Below are 22,702 nucleotides of genomic sequence, written 5' to 3' on the forward strand. Positions count from 1 at the left end.
AACCTATGCCAGCTCTAAGGCTGAGGTTCAAAGAAGAACCAGAGAACTAAAGAACACCTGGTGGATCACCAAAGAGAAGAAGAAGAAGCCACACCCTAAGAACGTTCAGAGAATTTGGGAAATCTGTTTGCTTGCTTGCTTGCTTTTCTGCTTTATTAAGAGATTTTTTACCATGTCCTTCAACAAGCCCCCAGGGTTGCTGACAAGGAATCAACAATCAATAATCAATTAAAATATGCAAATAACAAGAGTGGTAGGGAACATCAGGCCAGGGCTTTGAAAGTGGCCTTCTTTCCAGGTTTCTCTCTCAGGCCTTCTGGGATTTTCCCAAACCAGATCCCCCTCCCCAGGCCACACTCTCCTTCACCAGACCCTTTCTGTGGCCCCCGAGTGATTTTGCCTTGCTTTCCTGACCCTTGAGCATCTTGGTTGCCCTTCTCTGTACACATACCAGCTTGTCAATATCCTTCTTAAATGGTGGAGCTCAGAAATGGGCACAGTGGTCCAGGTGTGGTCTGAATGGGCATGGCTGAGACTGCCTGTATTAAACATACTACGAAATGTCCCTGGAAAAGTACTGATGAAGTGCAGCAATTGTGTTTTTTCACTGCTTTGGGGCAGGAAAGGCATAAGACCATTTAATCCAAACAGACCATCTCTCCCACCCCTCTTCACAAACTCACCAGTATCAAATTTGGAAACTGGACTCTGGCTAACCCTCATTTTTTTCTGCAGCCCCAGCAACACAGTACAATTCACTCCTTGCCAACAAGATACATTATTGCACACTCATTTTGCCAGAAGTTTATTTTGATGATTACTGAGCTTTTGCTTGGCATATAAGGAGCTTCTTTGTAATAGTCCTGCACCACAGGGGGTTGGACTAGATGACCCTTTGGTCCCCCTTCCAACTCTATTTTGGTCCCCTTCCAACTCTATATTCATTTTGTATAAGCACTGTATGAGTCTAGCAGGAGTCTTGTGGGTTGTGGGTAGACAGGTCAGCTGAGACATCCCCTCTCCACTCATAAGACAGGGACATGCCTATGATAAAACTAAGAAGCTGTGTTGCCTTTAATCTCTGTGCTTCGGCTTCTTCCTGAATGGCTGGATCATTCTCAAGCCAGGGAGCTGGAATTTGTCACCCCATATGTACTGGGGGAGAGGGTGTTCACAGGTTGTTGGGTTTCCGACAGTGCTGAGCTATTTTTAGACCTGGTGCTGTTCTGACTCAGTGGAGTGTTTATGCAGGATGTGTTCCGTAATCCCAGCCGATAATATATACAGAGATTCCAGAATTGCAGCATAATCCATCCCAGGTTTTATATTGCTCTGAGAGATAAGGGGGTACTTAGGGAAATAGCTAGCAGTTAGTTAAAATATATTGTGCTGTACAGTGTATAATTAAATGTGTCTGCCTGTTTGGCCTCAAAAGCATATTGTCGCTTCTGCTTCTCTCTCTCTCTCTCTCTCTCTCTCTCTCTCTCTCTCTCTCTCTCTCTCTCTCTCTCTCCTTTCAAAGAGCTCCCTATCTTCTGGGACACAGAAGCACATGGATGCTCTTCAAAGCAGGTGGAGAGGGAAGGAGCGAAGGAAGAATGTGCTGATGCTGGAGAAGTCTCAGAGCTTACTAAATTGCTCCCAGCACAGCTTCGCAGGCCCTAAAGGAACAGAGATGACATCATTCTTCCCTTACTAGAGCAACAAAAACACACCTTAGAAGTTCCTGGCCGTGGTCACTGTCATCAAGCACCTTACTAGTCATACCTGATGGTCACTCCACCGGTTACATGTTTTGCCCCTTACGGGGAAGGCTTCTGCTTATGTAATTGCATGGCATCTCCATCTAGATGGTCACATACAATGATCGTCTCTTCTTTTCATGCACAGTCTCAGAAGATGTGGTTCCCTGTGTCTTCCCAGCATGCACATAGTACACACCTGCTGCATAGTACACGCCATACATTTAATGCACACACCCCTCCCACCGAAAAAGAATCTTGGGAAGTTTACCCATCATAGAGTAGCAACCTCCAGCACCTTTAACAAACTACAGTTCTCTTTTGGGGGGAGGAAATGTGCTTTTAATGCATGGTGTGTACACAGCCACAGTGAAAAGGAGGGCGGCCGGGTCTATTTGTCACACCTGATGATGTACATACATTTCCCCATGCTCCCCCATCCAAACAATTCTGTGTCGAGAAAATATAACACGTCTCCTAATCTGGAGCGAAGGGGAGTCCATGCTTCCACGAAGAATTGCTGGCAAGAGACTGCTCTTTTTTGTACCCTGTGAGCTGGCTTTGAAAACACCTGGCAGATGGTGCTCCTTCCCAGGTGTCCCTGCCTAATTTACTTTTGCCAAGACAGCCACATCAAGGAGAATTAACCCATGCATTAAGGAAGCTCTGCACCTGGAGGGAAGCCAAGCTGCAGATCTAAGTGTTTCTCTATGGGGTAGTAATGCCTATCCCTCTCAGACAAGAATAGAGTCACTTTTCCCCATTGAGGGCCATATTCCCTTTGAAGTAACCTGCTGGGGGGGCACATACTAGTGGTGAGCAGGCCAGAGCCCAAAGTGAGAACCTTCTCTTCTCTCTCTCTCTCTCTCTCTCTCTCATTTCCCTGCTTCCTCCCCCATGCAAAACATAGTCAAGAAGAATTGCACACAATTAATTAAGGGAAAAACTGGAAGTGGCCCTGAGTCTGCAGGTTTCCCACCCCTGCTCTCAGAACCTTCAATTCTCCACTGTTTAGGGGCTATTTTCTTACACCACGGCATGGAGATAATGGCCATTTCACTCTTTGTTGTGGAATGGGAAAATCCTGCACAGCAGGAAGAACAGAATAGCTGCGCATATTACTCTGCAACCTATGATTAGCAGGGCAGGGTACCTGCCACTGTGTTTCCATGAATGCCTTCGGGAAACAGAGGGAAGGTAGGGGGCCATGGTATGCACAAGGGCGCAGAAGGGGTAAGTAAGTAGGTGTGCCCTAAAATACAGCACAGTGTGTACAGTACATTGCCCCCTCTCCCCGCCCCTCTCTCTGAGATGCAGGGCTGGGAAAACTTCAGCTAATGAACTTCTGCCTGCCATGTAGCTAGTAAAAGCAAATGATCTGGCAGTAATATGGCGTTTGAGTTGGATCATAGAGAAAATCAACCCCTATCACTCTAGTGATCACTGAATCTGGATCAGTTCCAAGGTTGGGGCAGGGAGGCTTCATGCAAGTGGACCTTAGTGGACCCCTTTAACTATGGGTTGCAAGGGCCCCTGCCCATGGTTCACCCTCTCCTCTCACAGACAGCCCAGTAGCCATAGGGGGGCAGCACATTAGTGTGCAGCTGCTGCTGCTGTTCTATTTATGTATGTATTTATAATAACCGCCTACTCATAAAAATATTGTGACAGTGTACAAAAAAAACCATTCAAACATAATAAAACCATAGCATGAAAAAGTAAGAAGCAAATGACCAGCACTGAATCAAAGTCGTTCTCTAAAAACAGTGGGCAAAAAATTGTTTTCTGCATGTGACACCATATCAGAACTGTGGGTGCCTGGTTGATTTCAGCAGGGAAAGTGTTCCAAGTGACTTGTGTAGTTTTCCTTCTCACAGAGCTACAATTCCCAGCATCCTTAACAAACCACAGTTCCCTCCTTTGGGGGGAGGTCATGTGCTTCAAATGTATGGTGTGGGTCTGCCCAAAGTTTGTGGCTGTTCCTCTACTGCTCCTCCTCAAAATTGCCAGTGTCTTCACTTGTCCACCCTCTGCAGGAGAAGACAGGTAAGTGGAGGCAAGGTGGAGAAAGAGCAGAGTAGCAGGACATGATCCACATGGTCATCGGCCTTCTACCGAGGTGAAGGAGAGGTTAAATGTACAGATGACAGCAGCCACTCCTTCTCTTCGAGGGGAGTCAGTCAACAGGTGCTCACCATGTTGATCTCTGGTGCCAAGCCAGCACTGTATTATGAATGCCAGGGATAAGGAACCTGCAGCCCTCTGGATGTTGCTGGACTATGGCTCCCAACCCCTCTGACCTCTGATTCTGCTGGCTGGGGCTGCTGGGAGTTGGGGTCCAACAACATCTGGAAGGCTACAGGGTCCCCAACCCTGTGGAAGGGCTTAGCGTTCTCCCCAAACTGGTACAGTGGTACCTCGGGTTACATACGCTTCAGGTTACATACGCTTCAGGTTGCAGACTCCGCTAACCCAGAAATAGCACCTCGGGTTAAGAACTTTGCTTCAGGATGAGAAGAGAAATCGTGCTCTGGTGGTGCGGCAGCAGCGGGAGGCCCCATTAGCTAATGTGGTGCTTCAGGTTAAGAACAGTTTCAGGTTAAGAACAGACCTCCAGAACGAATTAAGTTATTAACGCGAGGTATGACTGTACTGGTAAATCTGAGTCTAGGCTGTCCCACTGCAGCGTGAGAGCTCACATTACTGAATGTTCTTCCATACAAAGCGAAGCAAAATTCCCCACATATATAAAACTTTTTTAAAAAGGAAGAATTGTTTTTGTAACCTAGGTTTCTCTCAGATATGCTGGTTTTATACGGGTTAGTTTAATTTGTTGTTGGGGGCTATTCCATTGCGTGGGCCAACTGTCTATGTAGACATCAAATCCATAAACCCTAAAATGGTTGGGATGAAGGAAACCTGGAATTTCATCTCATGCATTAAAGCAGGATTCTGTATACTTAAGCATCTCTACACCATGGTCAGAGGCAGTATGATCCTGAATACCGAATGCTGGAAACCACAGCAGAGGAAAGTGCTCTTGTGCTCAGGTCCTGCTTGCAGGTTTCCCCCAGCCACCTAGTTGGCCACTGCAAAGGCAGGATGCTAGACTAGATGGGTCATTGGCCTGATCCAGCAGGTTCTTCTTATATTGCTTAGGTGTCCCACATGAAACAGGGCACAACTCATTCATTGCTTTTCAGTTCCCTGTAGATCAACGCTCATTTGAAGCCTGCTTTATTTGTCCAATTGCAGTGAAACCAAAAGCACAAAAGAATGGGAAAGTTAAGGATGATACTGGCTATTAGCTTTAAAAAATCCCACAGCACTATCCAGGCCTGGACCATCACCGTCAGCTTTCTTCATCTTCTTGCATGTTATGAAGACCAAAAGGGAAGGCATCTGAAAGCCCTCATCCTGCTCACACTCCCCTCCCTGTTAGCTTTCATCACAATCTGCAGCTGCTTCCCCAGTTCATTAAACCCATTATGGCCAGGCTGTCATCATCTGCCTGCTCAAGCCCTCTTCAAAGTAACAGAGAGAACAAGCGGTTTAGCTAGGAGCCTGTCAGCTGCACTCCAAAACAAGGATGGGGAGGAAGCAAACTCCGACGGGATCATTAGGATGGAGACTGACAGCAGCCAAGCCAGGTGACCGCAGAAGCTACTGGAGATATGCGCTGACCTTTCTATAAAGGCACCAGGTGCGTGTGGAAGGAGAAACTCCAGAGAACTGTTTCTAAGGGTACCTTTGTGCGTGGGAGATACTCTCTGATGCATGACCTTTTGGTGGATAGTCTAAAGCAGGTTTCATCTCCTCTGCTCCCCTCCCCTCCCACACTTGAAGTCCTCCAAGCAGACAAAGGGACTCAAGCAAAAAATCATATTTCACTGAGAAGGGAGAGGGTGGTAGGGGCAGCTACTATTTGTGAGTAAGGATGGACAGCCGTGCAGACCAACTGGAGCACCAAGCACTTGGCTTAGAACTGCTCTTCTCCCTGAAGCATCATGAATGAACCTAACTGAATCAGGACCAGGAAACACCCAGTCCTTTGTTTGTTTGTTTGTTTGTTTGTTTGTTTGTTTTCCATTCTGAAGTCCTGGTGCAGATGCAGGATCTGGCCGGCAGGATCAGAATGATCAACAAACTATACAACCAGACTCCAACAAAAACTCTCTGTTCAGGAAGAGACTGCAGGAAGATGAAGTCAGCTTTTGCCTACATTTCCAACTTGGCCATATAGGATGGTGCCACGGGGCTACACAGCTTGCAGCTTCTTATGCTTGGCGGCATCTTCACTAGCCAGCAGCAACAATCCAGATCTTTCTCTGTTTTGCATATTAATTTTCAAATTCCTCTTGACTGAAGGGCCGAGTTATTTTTTTGCAAAGTCTGGTCTGCGAAGACAGAACATAAAACTTTCAAGCTGCCAGAGCTAGCTACTTATTACTATGCATCTTGTTTACACTTCAGTGTGGTGTAGTGGTTAAGAGTGGTAGACTTGTAATCTGGGGAACCAGGTTCGCGTCTCTGCTCCTCCACATGCAGCTGCTGGGTGACCTTGGGCTACTCACACTTCTCTGAAGGTTCTCAGCCCCATTCACCTCACAGAGTGTTTGTTGTGGGGGAGGAAGGGAAAGGAGAATGTTAGCTGCTTTGAGACTCCTTCGGGTAGTGATAAAGCGGGGTATCAAATCCAAACTCTTCTTCTTCATATCTATTCCAGTCTGGTCAGAATCTGAGCTGACCAATGGCCAGCCCCTTCAGTGTAGAATAGGAAGGCAGAAACGAGGTGAACAAAGGAAAGGAGCAACGAAGGATAGGACAGAGCCAGATACATAGAACATGGTTGCAATCCTGCACCTTTCTTTGTGAATGGAACAGAGAGCCTGCAGGATCAGGGCAAAGCTCCACCTAGTCCAGCATCCTGTTCTCACAGTGGCCAACCAGTTGTCTGTGGGAAACCAGTAGGGCAGGATTTGAGCCCAACAGCCCCCTCCCGTCCTGGGGTTTCCAGCAACTGGTATTCAGAAGCATGGAGGCAGAGTAAAGTTATCTTGGCTTGTTGTGACTGATAGCGTCATCCTCCATGAATTTGTCCAATCCTCCTTTAAAGTCCAATAGTAGTTTAAAGAGAGTGCATTGGCTGGATTTCTCATAAAGGGAACCACCAGTTCTCAAACCAGGCACCTTTACACTCAGAGCTTTGTTATCGCACCAGCCACAACTCCCCTTGTCCCAACAGCTTGCTCCTCTTCCTGACCCTGGTGCACAGCTGCTCTCAGTAAAAGCAGAGCTATGCATGGAGGTTTGGGCAAGAGGTGGCTGTGGGCAGGACTAGCTCAATACATTTGGCTTCCAGGTGGAACAGCATATGGCACCCATACCCACCCACAAATAGCACCCACAAGGCTAGTCTATCCTGGCACACCCAAAAAAACACACCCACAAACAAAGGCAACAGGACAAAAAACAATACAGTGGTACCTCAGGTTAAGTACTTAATTCGTTCCAGAGGTCTGTTCTTAACCTGAAACTGTTCTTAACCTGAGGTACCACTTTAGCTAATGGAGCCTCCGGCTGCTGCCACGCCGCCGGAGCACGATTTCTGTTCTCATCCTGAAGCAAAGTTCTTAACTCAAGGTACTATTTCTGGGTTAGCAGAGTCTGTAACCTGAAGCGTATGTAACCTGAAGTGTATGTAACCCAAGGTACCACTGTATATGGAAAAGTTGCTGTTATTGATGAAGATAACAATACAATATATTGCAACAATAATACATTATAATGCATGTAGGGGAAAACTTTGTTACTTTTGCACTCTTTGGGCCCCTTCCTCCTTAGCGTAAGTTATTTTGGCCCCAAAACATAGAATTCTACTGGGACTCTTGGCTCAGATGATTCAGCAAAGAATTATGGGATATTTTAAAAGTATTTCAGAGCAGCGTTTCCTCAGCTTGGGTCCCCAGATGTTGTTGGACTACAATTCCTATCGTCCCTGACCAATGAGCCATGCTGGCTGGGGCCGATGGGAGTTGTAGTCCAACAACATCTGGGGAAAAGCTGCTCTAAAAGACTTCTTTTAGGAACCTGGCATGATGGTGTGAGAAAAGAAAGTGGAAAACAGACAAGTGACTACTAGCCATGGAAATGATGAACGACAACCTGGTCGGAGGCAGTATGCTGGGATTGCTGGGATTCCCAAGTTGGAGAGAGTGCTGCTGCACTTACACCCGGCTTGCAGACTTCCCACAGGCATTGTAGATGCTGGACCAAAGAGGCCCTTGGTCTGATCCCTCAGGGCTCTTCTTATGTTCTTACACATGAGAGGAGTTTGATTGCTCAGGTGCCTGGCTGTATATTCCTGCTGCCATCGCCAGCCCTCACACCCAGTATCCTTGTCTTCTGTGACCCCGCATGCAATTTCCCATGTCATAGGATCACAGAACTGAAGAGTTGGAAGGCACCCTGAACATCATCTAGTCCAACCCCCTGCAATGCAGGAATATGCAGTTGTCCCACATGGGAATCAAACCTGCAACCTTGGCATTATCGGCACCATGCTCTAACCAACTAATCTATCTTATATTCTTATATGTGCACTCTGACTTATATTGCCTGACTTGCCACCACAACTCCAGAGCTGTTCCCAGTACATCCTCTGCTGGATCAGAGAGAAATTTGCCTAGGCTACTGCCATTGCTTCCAGAAGAAGCCAGAGACCTACAAGTGATGGAGGGCAAACCTGAGTCCGCACAAGAGGGTAGTCAAGGGGCCTTCATTGAAGCACAGCCACTAATCCCCCCAAAAGGGAGCTTTGGAGGAGCTTGCTGGACTGTGGATCTGATTCTCCCAGCACACCTTCTGGGATTCCCTTCTGTACAAAGAGCTGTTCTGTTCATATTTCATATCCTCCCTGTCAGCCAGCCAGCTCTGACAAACAGGGAGAGCATTATGAATGCAGCTGGAGGAGGGCAGCCGACACCCCAACGGGCTAGGAAAGATCCTTGCTGCTCAAAGCCTTCTTCCTTGACCTTGTTCCAAGGGAAGGGACTCAGTCCTGGGTGGGCAGAAGGGAATGCGGTAGGCAGCATCTCTGCAGTGCTTCCACCAGCCAGGAAGGATTTATTAGTATGGGAAGTGTGAGTTGCAGCAGCAGCAGCAGCAGCAGCAGCATGGCACAGCACTAACTGGGCCGCCTCCAGATGCATTTCACTCCCCTCTCACTGGCCAGGCTGAGCCTCGGCCAAGGACACATTCCGCAGCTTAGGGGACAAGAGCGCAAGTGTGTGGCATGGAGGAAAGGAAGGCCTGTGAGCTAGGAGAAGTGGGATTGGCACATAGGCACGAGTCAAAGGGCTCTGTGAGGAGCACTTAAGAGGCGCCCAGCCACATGCGGTTGTGCCACTGATCAACGCCAGGAGGGCAGAATTTATCAGTGCCCCCCTGCCAGACCCACAGAGGTTGCCTCTGGTCTGCAGCTCACATTCATGATCTCTAATAGTAATACCTAGCTTTGGACACATGAGGTGCCCTAGAGTGACTGTGACAACCCAGTCAGATGGGTTGAGTACAAATAAATTTTTATTATTAATATTATTATTATTATTATTACCCATCTTATTGCTGTGATTGTAACTTGTTTTGAACTGCTTTTAATATTGTGCTTTAATTGTTGTAACCCAACCTGGGATCTTAGGCTGGAGGGTGGATAATTAACAACCACCACCACCAAATAAACAGAAAGGCAGTTTTCTGCCACACAGTTCCCTGTCATCACTTTTAGCTTTAAATGTCAGAATTCTATCCCCCCCCCCCACAAATGCACCACTGTAGAACCTGACCCTGCTATATCACCTGTTCCTTTCTTTCCAAGGGTACTTGGAACTATGCCTGCAATGTCTTTCTTTCCTCCCACCTTCTGCGTAGCTTCCCTGCCTTGCCAAAGGGATTTTGCCATCATTCTAGCTGAACTCCCCCCCCCCCCCGCCGCCGCCCCTCTCCTTACAGCCGCCTTCCGCTTTCTCCATTGCTGCCTGCAGCTCTAAAGCACTCAGTTGTAGCCAACAGCCTCAATAAATCTTAAGCAGCAGAGAGCAAATGACAAGGACATGGAGGCATCAGAGCCTGCGGCATGAAACAAAACAGGCTGGGGGCTGGAGAAAGAGTCCTCTAGCGGCCTGCGAGGGGGTTATTCGCCCAGGAGGAGAAGAAGCCAAGGCTGTATTCTGGAGTCGGCAGGGGCAGCGAAACAGTACCTGCTCAGAGATGGCACTCAGCTTCCAATCTCCCAGTACCCAGCTTTGGCCCTATAAAAGAAAGCAACTCTTACAGCAGCCTGGGGGGCTGAGTGAGGCCTTACTGCCAACAAACCGAGGAGATGCTGTTTCAGTACCTGTGAAGCTAGAGATGTCCCTGTCTCAGCCGAGGGTCTCGCCGCATTCTCAGATGAGCTTCCAGCCCCCATTGGCCAGCTGCAAGCACAGTCCCTGTTTCTCTTCCTGCCTCCACTGCCTGGCTGAGATAGTCTGCTGACCCCGGCATGTCACTGACAGGCACAGGTGCTCCCAGGCCCAGCCAGCCTGGTCATGCATCCACCCCGGCCAGCTCCTCCTCCAGGGCTAGTGTCAGGATTCAAGACATTGCTGGAGCTCCAACACAACAGAGAGGGAGAGCTGTCAGAGAAGCACAGAATCCTGTGCTCTGTTTGGATCAGAGCCTCCACCCCAAGAGGTTGCTGTTGATATGTGTGGAGGGGAGAGTTGAGAATTACAGTGGTACCTCCAGTTACAGACGCTTCAGGTTACAGACTCCGCTAACCCAGAAATAGTATCTCGGGTTAAGAACTTTGCTTCAGGATGAGAACAGAAATCGCGCAGCATCAGGAGGTCCCATTAGCTAAAGTGGTCCTTCAGGTTAAGAACAGTTTCAGGTTAAGAATGGACCTCCAGAACAAATTAAGTTCTTAACCTGAGGTCAGAAGGTCAGCGGTTCGAATCCCCGTGACAAGGTGAGCTCCCGTTGCCCGGTCCCTGCTCCTGCTCCTGCCAACCTAGCAGTTCGAAAGCACGCCCAAGTACAAATAGATAAATAGGTACCGCTCCAGCAGGAAGGTGAACGGCATTTGGGGGATAACTGGCCTCCTCAAATATTTTATTGGGGGGTGAAGGGGCCTCAGCCCCTAGGAGTTGGCTCCTATGCCTCTGTGTAAGCTTTGTCCAAGCAATTCAGGATGATTGTTCAATAAAGAGGTCATTTGGATGATCCCAGTGTTAACTGATGCATGAGACACAAAACTCCCATTATAGTACCAACTTGCTGGCACCTGGTTTCTTGGAACAATTGAAAGTGCTGCCTCCAATGTTTAAATGGCCTGGTTATTAGGTCTTTATTCGGCTCTGTTTTGTTTTGCTGCAGGTGGGGATGCCTTGTTGTGTTATTTTGCTCTTTACCCGTTTTGTTCTGATATTGCTCTTATGCCAACTTGCAGGTCCATTTGGATGGGAAAGTGGGATGTAAAAGTGGGAAAGAATCCCTACATATCACGTGGGGGCAAGTGGCCAGAGTATGCTAAGCCCTTGTGTCTTCCTTCCCAAAGGTCAAGGAGTGCCGGGAGATCAGAGGGTGTGCAGTAATGAAGGTGTCTTGACAGACAGGGCAGATGGGCCAACTGGCTCTGAGCCCAGCCCAGACAGGCCTTTCATAATCCCCCTGATCCCCAGAAAGGTGGCTCTGTAGTCTTTGGACTTCATTCCTGCCAGCCTCTGGGGTCCTCCAGATGACCTCTTTATCCAGCACCTATCCAAAGCTTCCCTGGAGGTTACATGCTTGCACAAAGCTTTCATGTCCTGTATTAACTAAGCATTCTTTCTGATCTGCTTAAATGACAATGAGCATTCATCCTGATTTGCTTGTGGGGTGTCATTTGCTCATTTGTTCACCCCACACTTTTCAATGCATTTCCCTGTCCCTTTCCAAATCTCAGAAAACCAATGTTGTTGTTTTAAGTGGATTTGCTGCACTAGAGTGACAAAACACTTTTAATCCACTTTCATTGCACAAACCTACGTTTGAATCCCTCCTGCAAAATATTGACAGTCCGAAGGCACCTGCTGCAGTGATTCCAGGGACCTCAGGAAGGTGGGTGGTGGAGCTCAGGGGCATAATTCATGCATTCATTCAGTTAGAATGGATTGAAGCTCAGGGCAACCTGAGACAAGCAAGTCTCATGGAGCAAAGACATAGGGACCAACTGGAGCCTGATTGAGATGAGAGTCCCATTTGCCTCTGGAAGAAGGAGAGGTGCCCCCGTCCAAGAGAAAGGGGATTTTGTGTGTGTGTTACCCCTCTCACACTCTAGGATATTTGCAAACCCAAGACCAGGTTTGCATTCCACCTTTGGCCTATGGGACTGGCAAGGCTTCCCTAGCAGAGCAGCAAAGCCAGACCGTGGATCAACATCAATAATGGGGTTGAACTGAAGGGCAGAGAGGGTGCTGTGCCGTCAGGAGGACTGCAGATAAGTCAGGGGACATTCTCCCCTTTGAGTGACCCCCCCAATGCTGCCAGTGTGACACTAGAGGGCGCTGTACTACTTCCTTGTGGAAAAGTAAGATGCTCATAAAAAAGCCCTTAAGGAAAGGTGATATTGGGGGATCTAACCATAGTGAACCATATTCTCATTTGGAGGTTTTCTTCTTGCAGCACTCATCAATCCACCCTTTATCACTGTGCACAGATCTCTTGAATATTCCATGGAACTTGCTCATCATCCTCTCTCCCTTTCTCCGGGACACCCCTTCATGTTATACTCTGGATATGCCAAAACATTAGTATTATACTACAGCCGGAACCAAGCTCATAAACCCTTGGCCTCCCCTGATTTTGTAGATTCCCTCATTCAAATGAAGAGGGGGAAGCGATTCCTTTCTCCCACAGGAAGTGAACATAAGAACACAGGAAAAGCCCATCTGGTCCAGCATCCCCTTTCCCAATGTGATGCCCATGGGAAGCCCATCAGGAGAGCATGACTGCAAGAGCCCTCCTCTCCTGCCTGTGATTCCCTGGCAGCAACAGGTATTAAGAAGCATGGTGCCTCTGATCCTGGAGACATTACATAGCTAGATGTCCTGGGTTCCAGACAGGATAGGAGTCTATTGCGACTTTGATGGAGGTCAGCTCTCTTTCTATAACGCAAGCTCAAAGCAGTTGTTGTACACCTTCAAAACAAAATTCACCCAGCCGCTACTACCAGGTTTCATGGTTTGGTGTGGTGGTCTCACCTTGACAACAGGACTGCAGGTGCCAAGTGCCGTGAAAACGCTGCAGAAGAGCGAAAATGGATTAAGTGGTTCAGCCAGCAGCCTAACCAATGTTGCCCAGTGATATTTTCACTTCATGTAAACTGCTTTTTCTTCAAAGAGCTTTTGAGCAATGCTTTAATGTGTTCCTGCTACTTCTGAGGCCTAAGCACCACTAGTGGGGCTGAACCAAAATGTTAGCAGGAGTGTACTGTGAATCTGCAGTGTAATAGGAAAATAGACTGATCTTTTTAAAAAAAGAGAATTGGGTATTTGAGGCTGTAGCTATCTACTACTGTTAGACTACTTGTTTTACGGATTCTTGACAAGCAGCAGTTATGGATAGTCCTATCCTCTGTTCATTTGCCTAATCCCCTCTTAAAAGCTGTCTTCATCCCTAGAGGCTGGCACCCTACGACATGGGTCATCTCATTCAGCTACAAAGCTGGAATTAAAAACATAACAAGTTTTTTTTCTGGGTGCATGAAGGAGGGAGAGCCAGATTTGGGAAAGGGGAGTGCAGAGAAGACCCCTCTCCCCATTGCGAGCTAAGGCTGCAGCATGGGGGGTGGAGAAGGGTTGGCAGGAAGCAGCGCCAGAGGGAAGCAGTCGAGTTTGGCCATGCTGTTCACAGTCAGTAACATTAATTGGTATCTTGTGGCTGGCTGAGCTGCAGGCACATGTGGTGTCTTTGCTGAAGCTCTCTGAGGAGACAGTAATTGCAGCAGCGACTCTCTCGGCCCGGCTGGGTTTTTGACAGACAGGGAGCAGATCGGCACTAATGAGGCTGGGGAGGAGCACCTCAGGCACAGCACCCTATGATAGAGAGGGAGAGGACAGGAAAACATACCTGGTGCCAGGAGGACACATCTCCTAGTGGGGAGATACCCCCATGCAGTTAGCTGCACGTCAGACAGAAATTCAGCACATGAAAATACAGATAAGGCTTCACCTGTTGAATTCCGCTGGTAAAAAAACACAGGATACCTGCTAGGAAAGCAAATGAGAACCCTTAGGTGGAGACTATATAGGAACACCCAGCTACTTCCCTTTTCCACAAACCAGTTGAACCACTATGTTATTGCTAAAAATGACTTTAAATCTCCATAAGACCCATCCCTCAACTGGACCAATCTGACCCAGTCCTTTCCCAAACCGTATTTGTCAAACATTTTTTAAATTAAAAAAAAAACCACCTTGCAATGAAGGAGTCTCCCAGTTGACCCAATGCTTGCAGTCTCCTTTAAAGTAGGTCCCTCCTCCACTGTTTCTCCAAAACTCCTTCCCTTTACTCCCAGGCTCGGTCTCCTTCAAATTATCATCCAGCTCAAAGCAGCCTCTGATTTATTTGAAAGCAATTTTTGTGCTGTCCGCTTCCCATCATTTTCTCTTTAGTGATCTGGCCCAATTCTTTGGGCTTACCTCATAGGTCTTGCATTCCAACCCAATCATCTTCCCAACTCGGTTTCCTCTGAACTCTCTCCAGATTGTCAGCATCCTTATTAAAGGGAGGATCTCAATTCCCCAGCTCAGAGCCTGAGGGATGCTGAGTGGGGTGGAATAACAAGATCTTATATTTTAATACAGTGTTCCCACTAAAGCAACACAACGTGCCATTTGCTGTTTTGTTGAAGTATCTCTGTTCTGTTTGTGCGCTCTCTCTCTCTCTCTCTCTCTCTCTGTGTGTGTGTGTGTGTAGATAGCAAGTGTTAGTCACTCTTCACCCAGGATTTATTTATTTATCAATCACATTTACATCTCACCAAGGAGTTCAAAGCATACATGGTTCTCTTCTTCCCCATTTGACCATGACAATAACCCTGTGGGGTAGGTTATGCAGAGAGACTGCGACTGGCCCAAAGTGACTGAGTGAGTTTCATGGCTGAGTGGGGATTTGAACCCTGGTCTACCAGGTCCTAGCCCAACATTTTAACCACTACACTACACCAGCTCTCAATCTCACAATGTTAAATGAAGGAACCCTTCAGAGGAACTCATTGAGAACTTACTGCCCTGGGATTATTACTATCGCTGACAACCAACTCATAGGTCCAAACTGGTTGAGTAGATTCACACAAAGTTTGGAAAAAAAAGTGATTGTTTCATCATACACCCATGTAAGGTATTCAGTGACTGGGAGGAGAGGCAGTTCTTGAACAAGGGTGCCCAGAAACCAGATATGCCTAATATCTTTTCTCCTGCACCAACCATAAACCTTCGCAGTCAGCTCTTTGCTTCTTGTCACCCAGCTAAATAACCAATGGGCCAGCCATCATTGTTCACTAGCCCTTACAACAGCCTTCCCTAACCTAGTTCCCTCTAGATCAGCGGTTCTCAACTTGTGGGTCCCCAGATGTTGTTGGACTACAACTCCCATCATCCCTGACCACTGGTCATGCCAGCTAGGAATGATGGGAGTTGTAGTCCAACAACATCTGGGGACCCACAGGTTGAGAACTGCTGCTCTAGATGTTTTGGACTTCAGTTCCCATTATCCATGAACATGGGCCATACTGGCTAGAGTTGATGGGAGTTCTAGTCCAAAACATCTAGGTTGGTGAAGCTTATCCTATAAAGGTGGATGTGTATTTGGCAGCTGGTTCTCCTGGCTGTCAAGGGGGTGCTCAACAGGTCCTAGACATGACTGTATTTTCCCTAAAGCAGCAGCTTCTTATTTCTGAGGGTGCTCAATGTGGATCTAGTTTTGTCACTAACAGCCCAAGCAGCAGAACCAGGACCGGGTTGGAGAGAGAAGGTGACTTCCAGCAGCTCCCCTGGTGCCAGCTACAACTGATCCTTGAAAGGAACAGCTTGGTCAATTACCCCCCACTCTGGCAATGTCCAGATTTACATTACTGTTATGTGTTATGCACAGGGTTGTCTGTCAAAACTCCAGGCTGTTCAAAGTACTTCTGCCTCTGGCCTGACCTTCTCAGCTAGGCCCTTCCAAGCGGCTTTGCAAAAAAATGGTCATTCGGTCAAACGTAAATAAGCCACTTAAGTTGTTTATCTTGTTCATTCTTGCAGTGGTGCAGCATCCGAGGGAATTGCTGAAGGCATAGGAAATTGTCCATGATAAAAACCACCTGGGTCCTGGAAATTCTAGGAGGAAAGATGTTGGACTCAGTAAGAAGGAGTATTATGTCACTACCTGGGTAATAATAATAATAATAATAATAATAATAATAATAATAATAATTTATTATTTATACCCCGCCCATCTGGCTGGGTTTCCCCAGCCACTCTGGGTGGCTTCCAACAGAATATTAAAATACAATAAGCTGTTAAACATTAAAAGCTTCCCTAAACAAGGCTGCCTTCAGATGTCTTCTAAAAGTCTAGTAGTTGTTTTTCTCTTTGACATCTGGTGGGAGGGTGTTCCACAGGGCGAGTTCCACTGCCGAGAAGGCCCTCTGCCTCGTTCCCTGTAACTTCGCTTCTTGCAGCAAGGGAACCGCCAGAAGGCCCTCGGCACTGGGCCTCAGCTTCCGGGCAGAACGATGGGGGTGGAGACGCTCCTTCAGGTATACTAGACTGAAGCTGTTTAAGGCTTAAAGGTCAGCACCAACACTTTGAATTGTGCTTGGAAACGTACTAGGAGCCAGTGTAGGTCTTTCAAGACTGGTGTTATATGGTCTCAGCGGCCGCTCCCAGGCACCAGTCTAGCCGCATTCTGGATTAGTTGTAGTTTCCGGATCACCTTCAAAGGTAGCCCCACGTAGAGCGCATTGCAGTAGTCCAAGCGAGAGATAACTAGAGCATGCACCAATCTGGTGAGACAGTCTGCGGGCAGGTAGGGTCTTAGCCTGCGTAGCAGGTGGAGCTGATAAACAGCTGCCCTGGACACAGAATTGACCTGCGCCTCCATGGACAGCTGTGAGTCCAGAAGGGACTCAAAATCTGCACCGATTCAGAGTGGGCAGAATCTGATCTTGGCAACACAGGGCTGAACCACATGTCTATATCTGATGCCATGGCAGCTTAACATACATGGAGATCCAATGGTGTGCATGCTCTCCCATAACAGATGCACCATGAGCCAACTGTTCTCAAGCCCCTCCCCTTACTTCCCCAGATTTCAGACTAGCAAGAGCATGGCAATGGCTCAGTTCACAGCATGCTGGAGGATACAGATAAGCCGCTCCTTCTGGGGTGAAAACCACAGTGTAAACAGCCATGGCAGCTCTCTAACCCCACAATGTAGTGGAGGGAGTGTGCAGCTCTGGGACTTTTGTCAGGAGTGATGACATCACCTGCCGGAACAATAGCAATTTAAGGGGGTACCACTTCTTGGCACAATTTGCATTTGAAATTGTTCTGTGTATTTCTGACCAAAAGCTCAAGGTTGCATTTCAGCTGGTTGAAAATCTTTCATGGATGCTCACTGTGTTTTACAACCTTGTGCAAGTCAGAAGTCAGCACCACTGAGTCCACCTGAGCCTATTCCTAGGAAACCATGAGTGGGGTTGCAGTCATGTAGCTCCTATTGAATTGAGAATTGTGCTGCACTGCTGTGTGTGTCTCCGGGCTTGCATTTTGGAGTACCCCCCCCCCAGGGGCTACAAGGCTCTTCTTGGCAGTGTTGTCATAGGGGCTGCCATGATGAGCTCCTTCAGTTCCTATGTTGCCACTACACCACTGCAATGATGAACGGCCATATAATGCCACCCCCAGAAAATGCATCAGAGAGGTTCCTTTGCCAAGTACTTCAAGTGCACAGGAGAGCAGAAGATCTAAGTGGTAGACAGTAGAGTCATAAGCCTTGTGCAAGGTAATCAATACCACTGGGGAACAATATTTTTTTTTCATTTTCTGTTGCATGAGATTTTTCAACTGTTCTTATATGTCCTTTCAATGCTAATTTCAATCTGAAATCGATTTTCGTGTACATCTTGCAATTTCCGACTTGCTGATATGTCGTATTTACACTGCAGATAAGTGGACACTGACACGTTGATCTACCCTAACCACATGGTAATCATTGTTTTGCAAACTTAATTTTTCTTTATTTTTATAGTTCTGTAACCTAAATATTTGTATTTTTCATATCGGACCATGGCTTCTTCAAGTAGACAAAAACAATTTTGCATTGTGAAAAACAAAGATTATGGTGAAAAGTGAAAAACATGAATTGCAAAAAAACTAGAGCTTACATATCAAAACCAACTTCAGATATGAAATCAGCACTTCAAAATTAGGTTACAACAACTGCAGGTGTCAATGCAACAAAAATTTTGTTCCCCAGTGTAATAAGTGAAGATGCCCCTGTCCCTTACTGTCAATATGCAGAATTCCCTCAATTCCCCCTTTCCAAGCAGTGCCCCCAAGCAGGCGTCATCTTGTCTCCAACAATGTCTCCCAGCAAAAAAAAGCAAACACAAAGACCCCAGGGGAAAATCAATTTGCCCTTCCCAGCTAGCATCCAGGCATGCTAACATCTCTGCTTGGAGCAAAAGGCTAACCTTTGCTTTTCCAGGGGCTATTGGAAATAGAGCAGGAAAAGGTTAACCCCAAATCTCCCAATGGGAACTGGTGGACATAGCACCAAGAGCCACATTTATAAAAAAAATCACTGACCAACTGGAGCATTTCTAAAGGAGGGGACCCAGAAGGTGAGTGGGGTGTGTGGTCCCTGGTTGAAAGAGATGTGCATGTTTAGCCTGGAGGAGGAGATTAAGAGGATGCATGATAGATATCTTCAGACGTCGGAAAGGCTGTCACACCGAAGATGAAACAGACTTGTGCTCTGTTGATCCAGTGAGCAGGGGTGCATATGCACCATGCATTGAAAGCACCCCCCAAGAACTCTAAGAACTGTCATTAGCCCTTATAGAGCTACAATTCCCAGCACCCTTGACAAACTACAGTTTCCAAATTTTGCAGGGGGTGCTTTATAGTGTGGGATAGAACTAATGGGTGGGAATTGTAGGGACACATATTTCAGGCAAGCATTAGGAGAATGTTCCTAATGGTGATTGTTGTTCAACAATGGAACAGGCTGCCTCTAGATTTGGCGGACTCTCCTACATGGAAGGTATTAAAGCTGAGTGGGCATCTGCAAGGGATTCTGTAGTAGAACAAGGGGAAATAAGTGATCTCTGAGGTCCTTCCAACTCTATGTCTCCACTAACAAGCCACCATGGAAAGTAGATCAGGGTTAACTCTCTCTACCCTGACCTAGATGCACATACAGCCCATCACAGCATGTCACCCGCATTACCAATCATTGGTCCAGGAGGGTCAGCATAGCTTAATCTTCATTTTTTCTAAAATCAGCAGCATTTAGAGCAAATCTGACCACAGTTTACACTGCAGGTTGGAAGAGGAGTAGCTAGTTAGATTGTGCAGGTAATGTGTAGGAGAGGTACCAAGTAAACCAGTGACTGTAAAAAAAAAAAGGTAAAGGTAAAGGACCCCTGGACGGTTAAGTCCAGTCAAAGGTGACTATGGGGTTGTGGCACTCATCTCGCTTCAGGCCAAGGGAGCCGGCGTTTGTCCACAGACAGCTTTCTGGTCCATGTGGCCATCATAACTAAACCACTTGTGGCGCAACAGGACACCGTGACGGAAGCCTGAGTGCACAGAAATGCTGTTTACCTTCCTGCCACAGCGGTACCTATTTATCTACTTGCACTGGTATACTTTCAAACTGCTAGGTTGGCAGGTGCTGCCAGTGACTGTACAACCTCCTTGTGTGTTCTTGTACACATGTATGCTCAGTTTCATGGCAATTGGGACTGGACATTATGGAACATCAGGTGTGTGGGATGTGCAAGACCCCAGAGAAGCAACGGATTAGGGGGGCCCACAATTCATTCTGACTATGCATGAATTATGTCCATACTATATCCAGGGGCTGTAGAAACATTTTGTCCTGGAAGGATTCAGTTTCTGCAATGAGCAATATGGTTAAATTTATTTAACTGAGGTCAGCATCCACTCGTGCCTATGCAACTGTGTTTACATTCACAGGGGGGCACTTTGGGGTGCATGCCTGGGAAATACATCACATGCACTTGTGCATGCATGCAAAGCCAAGGACGGCCTGTTCCTGGATCTCTCCTCCACACCCTGGGCCCATGTTTACTGGGACTTTTCTCCCCTTCCCATCAATCCAGCATCTGGGAATGGTTATTTCTTGGCATGAAAACAGAAAGGAAGGAGAAACTGAAGCCTATAGGAGGTGCTGCTGCACACAGAGAGCACTTGGCCTGCCTAGAAACATGCGCTCAGCTTCTGACACAAATCTTTGCCTGAGAATCTTTGCACGCCAAGTTTTTCTGGAGTTCTCAAAGAGGTAGAGCAAGCTGGGCAATGCTGCTGCCTCTGAGTAGGTCCCCTACTTATCTGTTTGGTGTTTCTGCATATCTGACAGATTCCTTTTTCAAGCAGAAGAGAAAAGGGGTAGAATCAGCCATCTATTCCGAGTCACACCCAATGCTGATTCGCACACACTTACGTCCACCTTCACACTCTTATAAATTCCTCTTGCACAGTCTCACCTCGTGACACTCACACCCCAAGGCCTGCCAGTCTCCCCTTCTCTCCACCCGCCCCCTGAACACTGCGCTGATTCATCCCAGCACATTCATCAGGAGCCAGTGATTTTCTGTCAGTCCCAGAGCCTGCTGAGCTTATCTTGTTTCTACCTGTGATACCTGGGGGCCTCAGGCCACCTCCCCTCATTCCAGTGGGCTTGATAAAGCCATGCCTTTATCTTATCTGAGCTGCATTGGCAGCCGCAGATTAATGGGGCTGAGGGAGAAAGAGCGACTTGTCTCTTCAGTGCAGCTAGGAATGACAAGGCTGGGCGCGTGTCTACACTTCAGTTAAATGTGGACGGAGATATGTTCACGTGAGGGACTGTGTGTGACAGCAACTGGATGACGAGCATGCAGTGTGTTCAGAGGGGGACAGCAGCAAGTGGTTTGACTTGAAATGCAGAATACATTTACTCAATTCACTTCCCAGGTATGTCACAAATGTTTCCCCACTATAAAGAAGAGTCACGTTATGCCCCAACTAAGGTGTTATCTGGAGCACAGACAGCTTCTGAATGTTGTCCTCATGCGTGGGGCAGGATCCCTTGGTTGGGTCCAGAAACCCGTTTCCATTGCCTAGTTGTCACTCTTGATCCAGTGACAAGTAGTGATGTGAGATGTCAAAGGTGCCTCCACAGCCACAGTCACCACACAGAGTGGCCTCCTCTGCAGCTGCCACTGCTGCTGTGGCTGGGAGGGGGCTACAAAGGGGTCGGAGGCTGCTGTGGCACCCCCTCCTCAAAATGATGGTAATAGTATTGGATGAGGAGTTATAGGTCATCTAAGAGCAAGAGTAGCAGAGCACTTTTATTTGGACCAAATGTTAAAAATCACAAAGAGGCAAATAAGATTTTGGACTTCATAAACATTCTTCATTAGACTAGATACTAAGTCAAAAAAAATTAAAGGATGAGGGAGGGAAACATTACTGAGCATACCTCCGGTATGCCCAGAAATAAACTGTGGCTTCAGCTGGCTGTGGAAATCCAAAGAAGAAAAGCCCAGTCTGAGCCCAAAGAGGTGCTACTGGGTAACCTGAAACACTGCTTCAAAGACAGGGAAGCCTCTATTTTATTTGTAACAGCGGTAGCTCATTAAAATTGATTAAAAGGAATCTAACTTTAAGTGATTAAGTGAACAGCAAAGGCTTTGCTTTACCTCAAGCCCTGGGAGCCTCAGGAGCAGAGATTCTCTTATCTTTTTCTTTTTTTATTGAAAGTCTGCCTTTTAGATGATGATAGTAGTAGTAGTAGTAGTAATATATTATTATTATTATTATTATTATTATTATTATTATTATTATTATTATTAATACCCCACCCATCTGGCTGGGTTTCCCCAGCCACTCTGGGTGGCTTCCAACAAAAGATTAAAAATACATTAAGACATCAGTCGTTGAAAACTTCCCTAAACAGGGCTGCCTTCAGATGTCTTCTAAACGTGAGATAGTTGTTTATTTCTTTGACATCTGATGGGAGGGCCTTCCACAGGGCGGGCACTACTACCGAGAAGGCCCTCTGCAAGGTTCCCTGTAACTTCGCTTCTTGCACTGAGGGAACTGCCAGAAGGCCCTCGGCGCTGGACCTCAGTGTCTGAGGGTGGAGATGCTCCTTCAAGTATACTGGGCGGGCTTTAAAGGTCAGCACCAACACTTTGAATTGTGCTCGGAAACATACTGGTCAAGTGTCCAGTTTGATTTATTCTTAACTAGATGCTTTCCTTCCCAGGAGATGTGGAATAAGCAAACATGCAGCAAGTGAAATGATCCCTATTCACTGCATCCCTGTGCTTGGGAAGGCCACTGATCGGAAAGGTTCAGAAGGCTGGTAGTAACATTAAGTCAAAAGAAATGCTTTTCCTTTGACTTTTACTAAACATTTCCATGTATCTCTGCAAGTAAACAGAGAAAAGACCCCAAGAATGAGAGATGGGCCCAGCTTTCCCCCAACCTGATGTTCTCCACATGTTATTATTGGCTCAGCCGATCCCATCAAAATGGACTTTTGCCAGGCTGCTTCCTCTTGTCCCGCTAAGCCAGACCCTCACACCTGCATCATGAGCAAGAATAATTCCTCCTCCCTAAGTCTCCAAGCAGGCCCAGCATCACTGAGTGCTCACC

The 22,702-nt window shown here is 47.1% G+C and overlaps 1 protein-coding gene across 1 annotated transcript in view; it reads right to left on the reverse strand.

Annotated features, from left to right (window-relative positions):
* The window catches only part of GOLGA7B (golgin A7 family member B), a 35,655-nt gene extending 25,359 nt beyond the window's left edge, over positions 1 to 10,296 (reverse strand). The window contains exon 1 of the mRNA XM_083615299.1: positions 10,138 to 10,296. Within this exon, the coding sequence (XP_083471425.1) occupies positions 10,138 to 10,209 (72 nt within the window). The 5' untranslated portion in view covers positions 10,210 to 10,296. The remainder of the gene's footprint in view (positions 1 to 10,137) is intronic.
* Between the last annotated feature and the right edge of the window lie 12,406 nt (positions 10,297 to 22,702).

The sequence above is a fragment of the Podarcis filfolensis genome (genome assembly GCF_964270895.1).
Source record: "Podarcis filfolensis genome assembly, chromosome: 5".
Taxonomy (NCBI): domain Eukaryota; kingdom Metazoa; phylum Chordata; class Lepidosauria; order Squamata; family Lacertidae; genus Podarcis; species Podarcis filfolensis.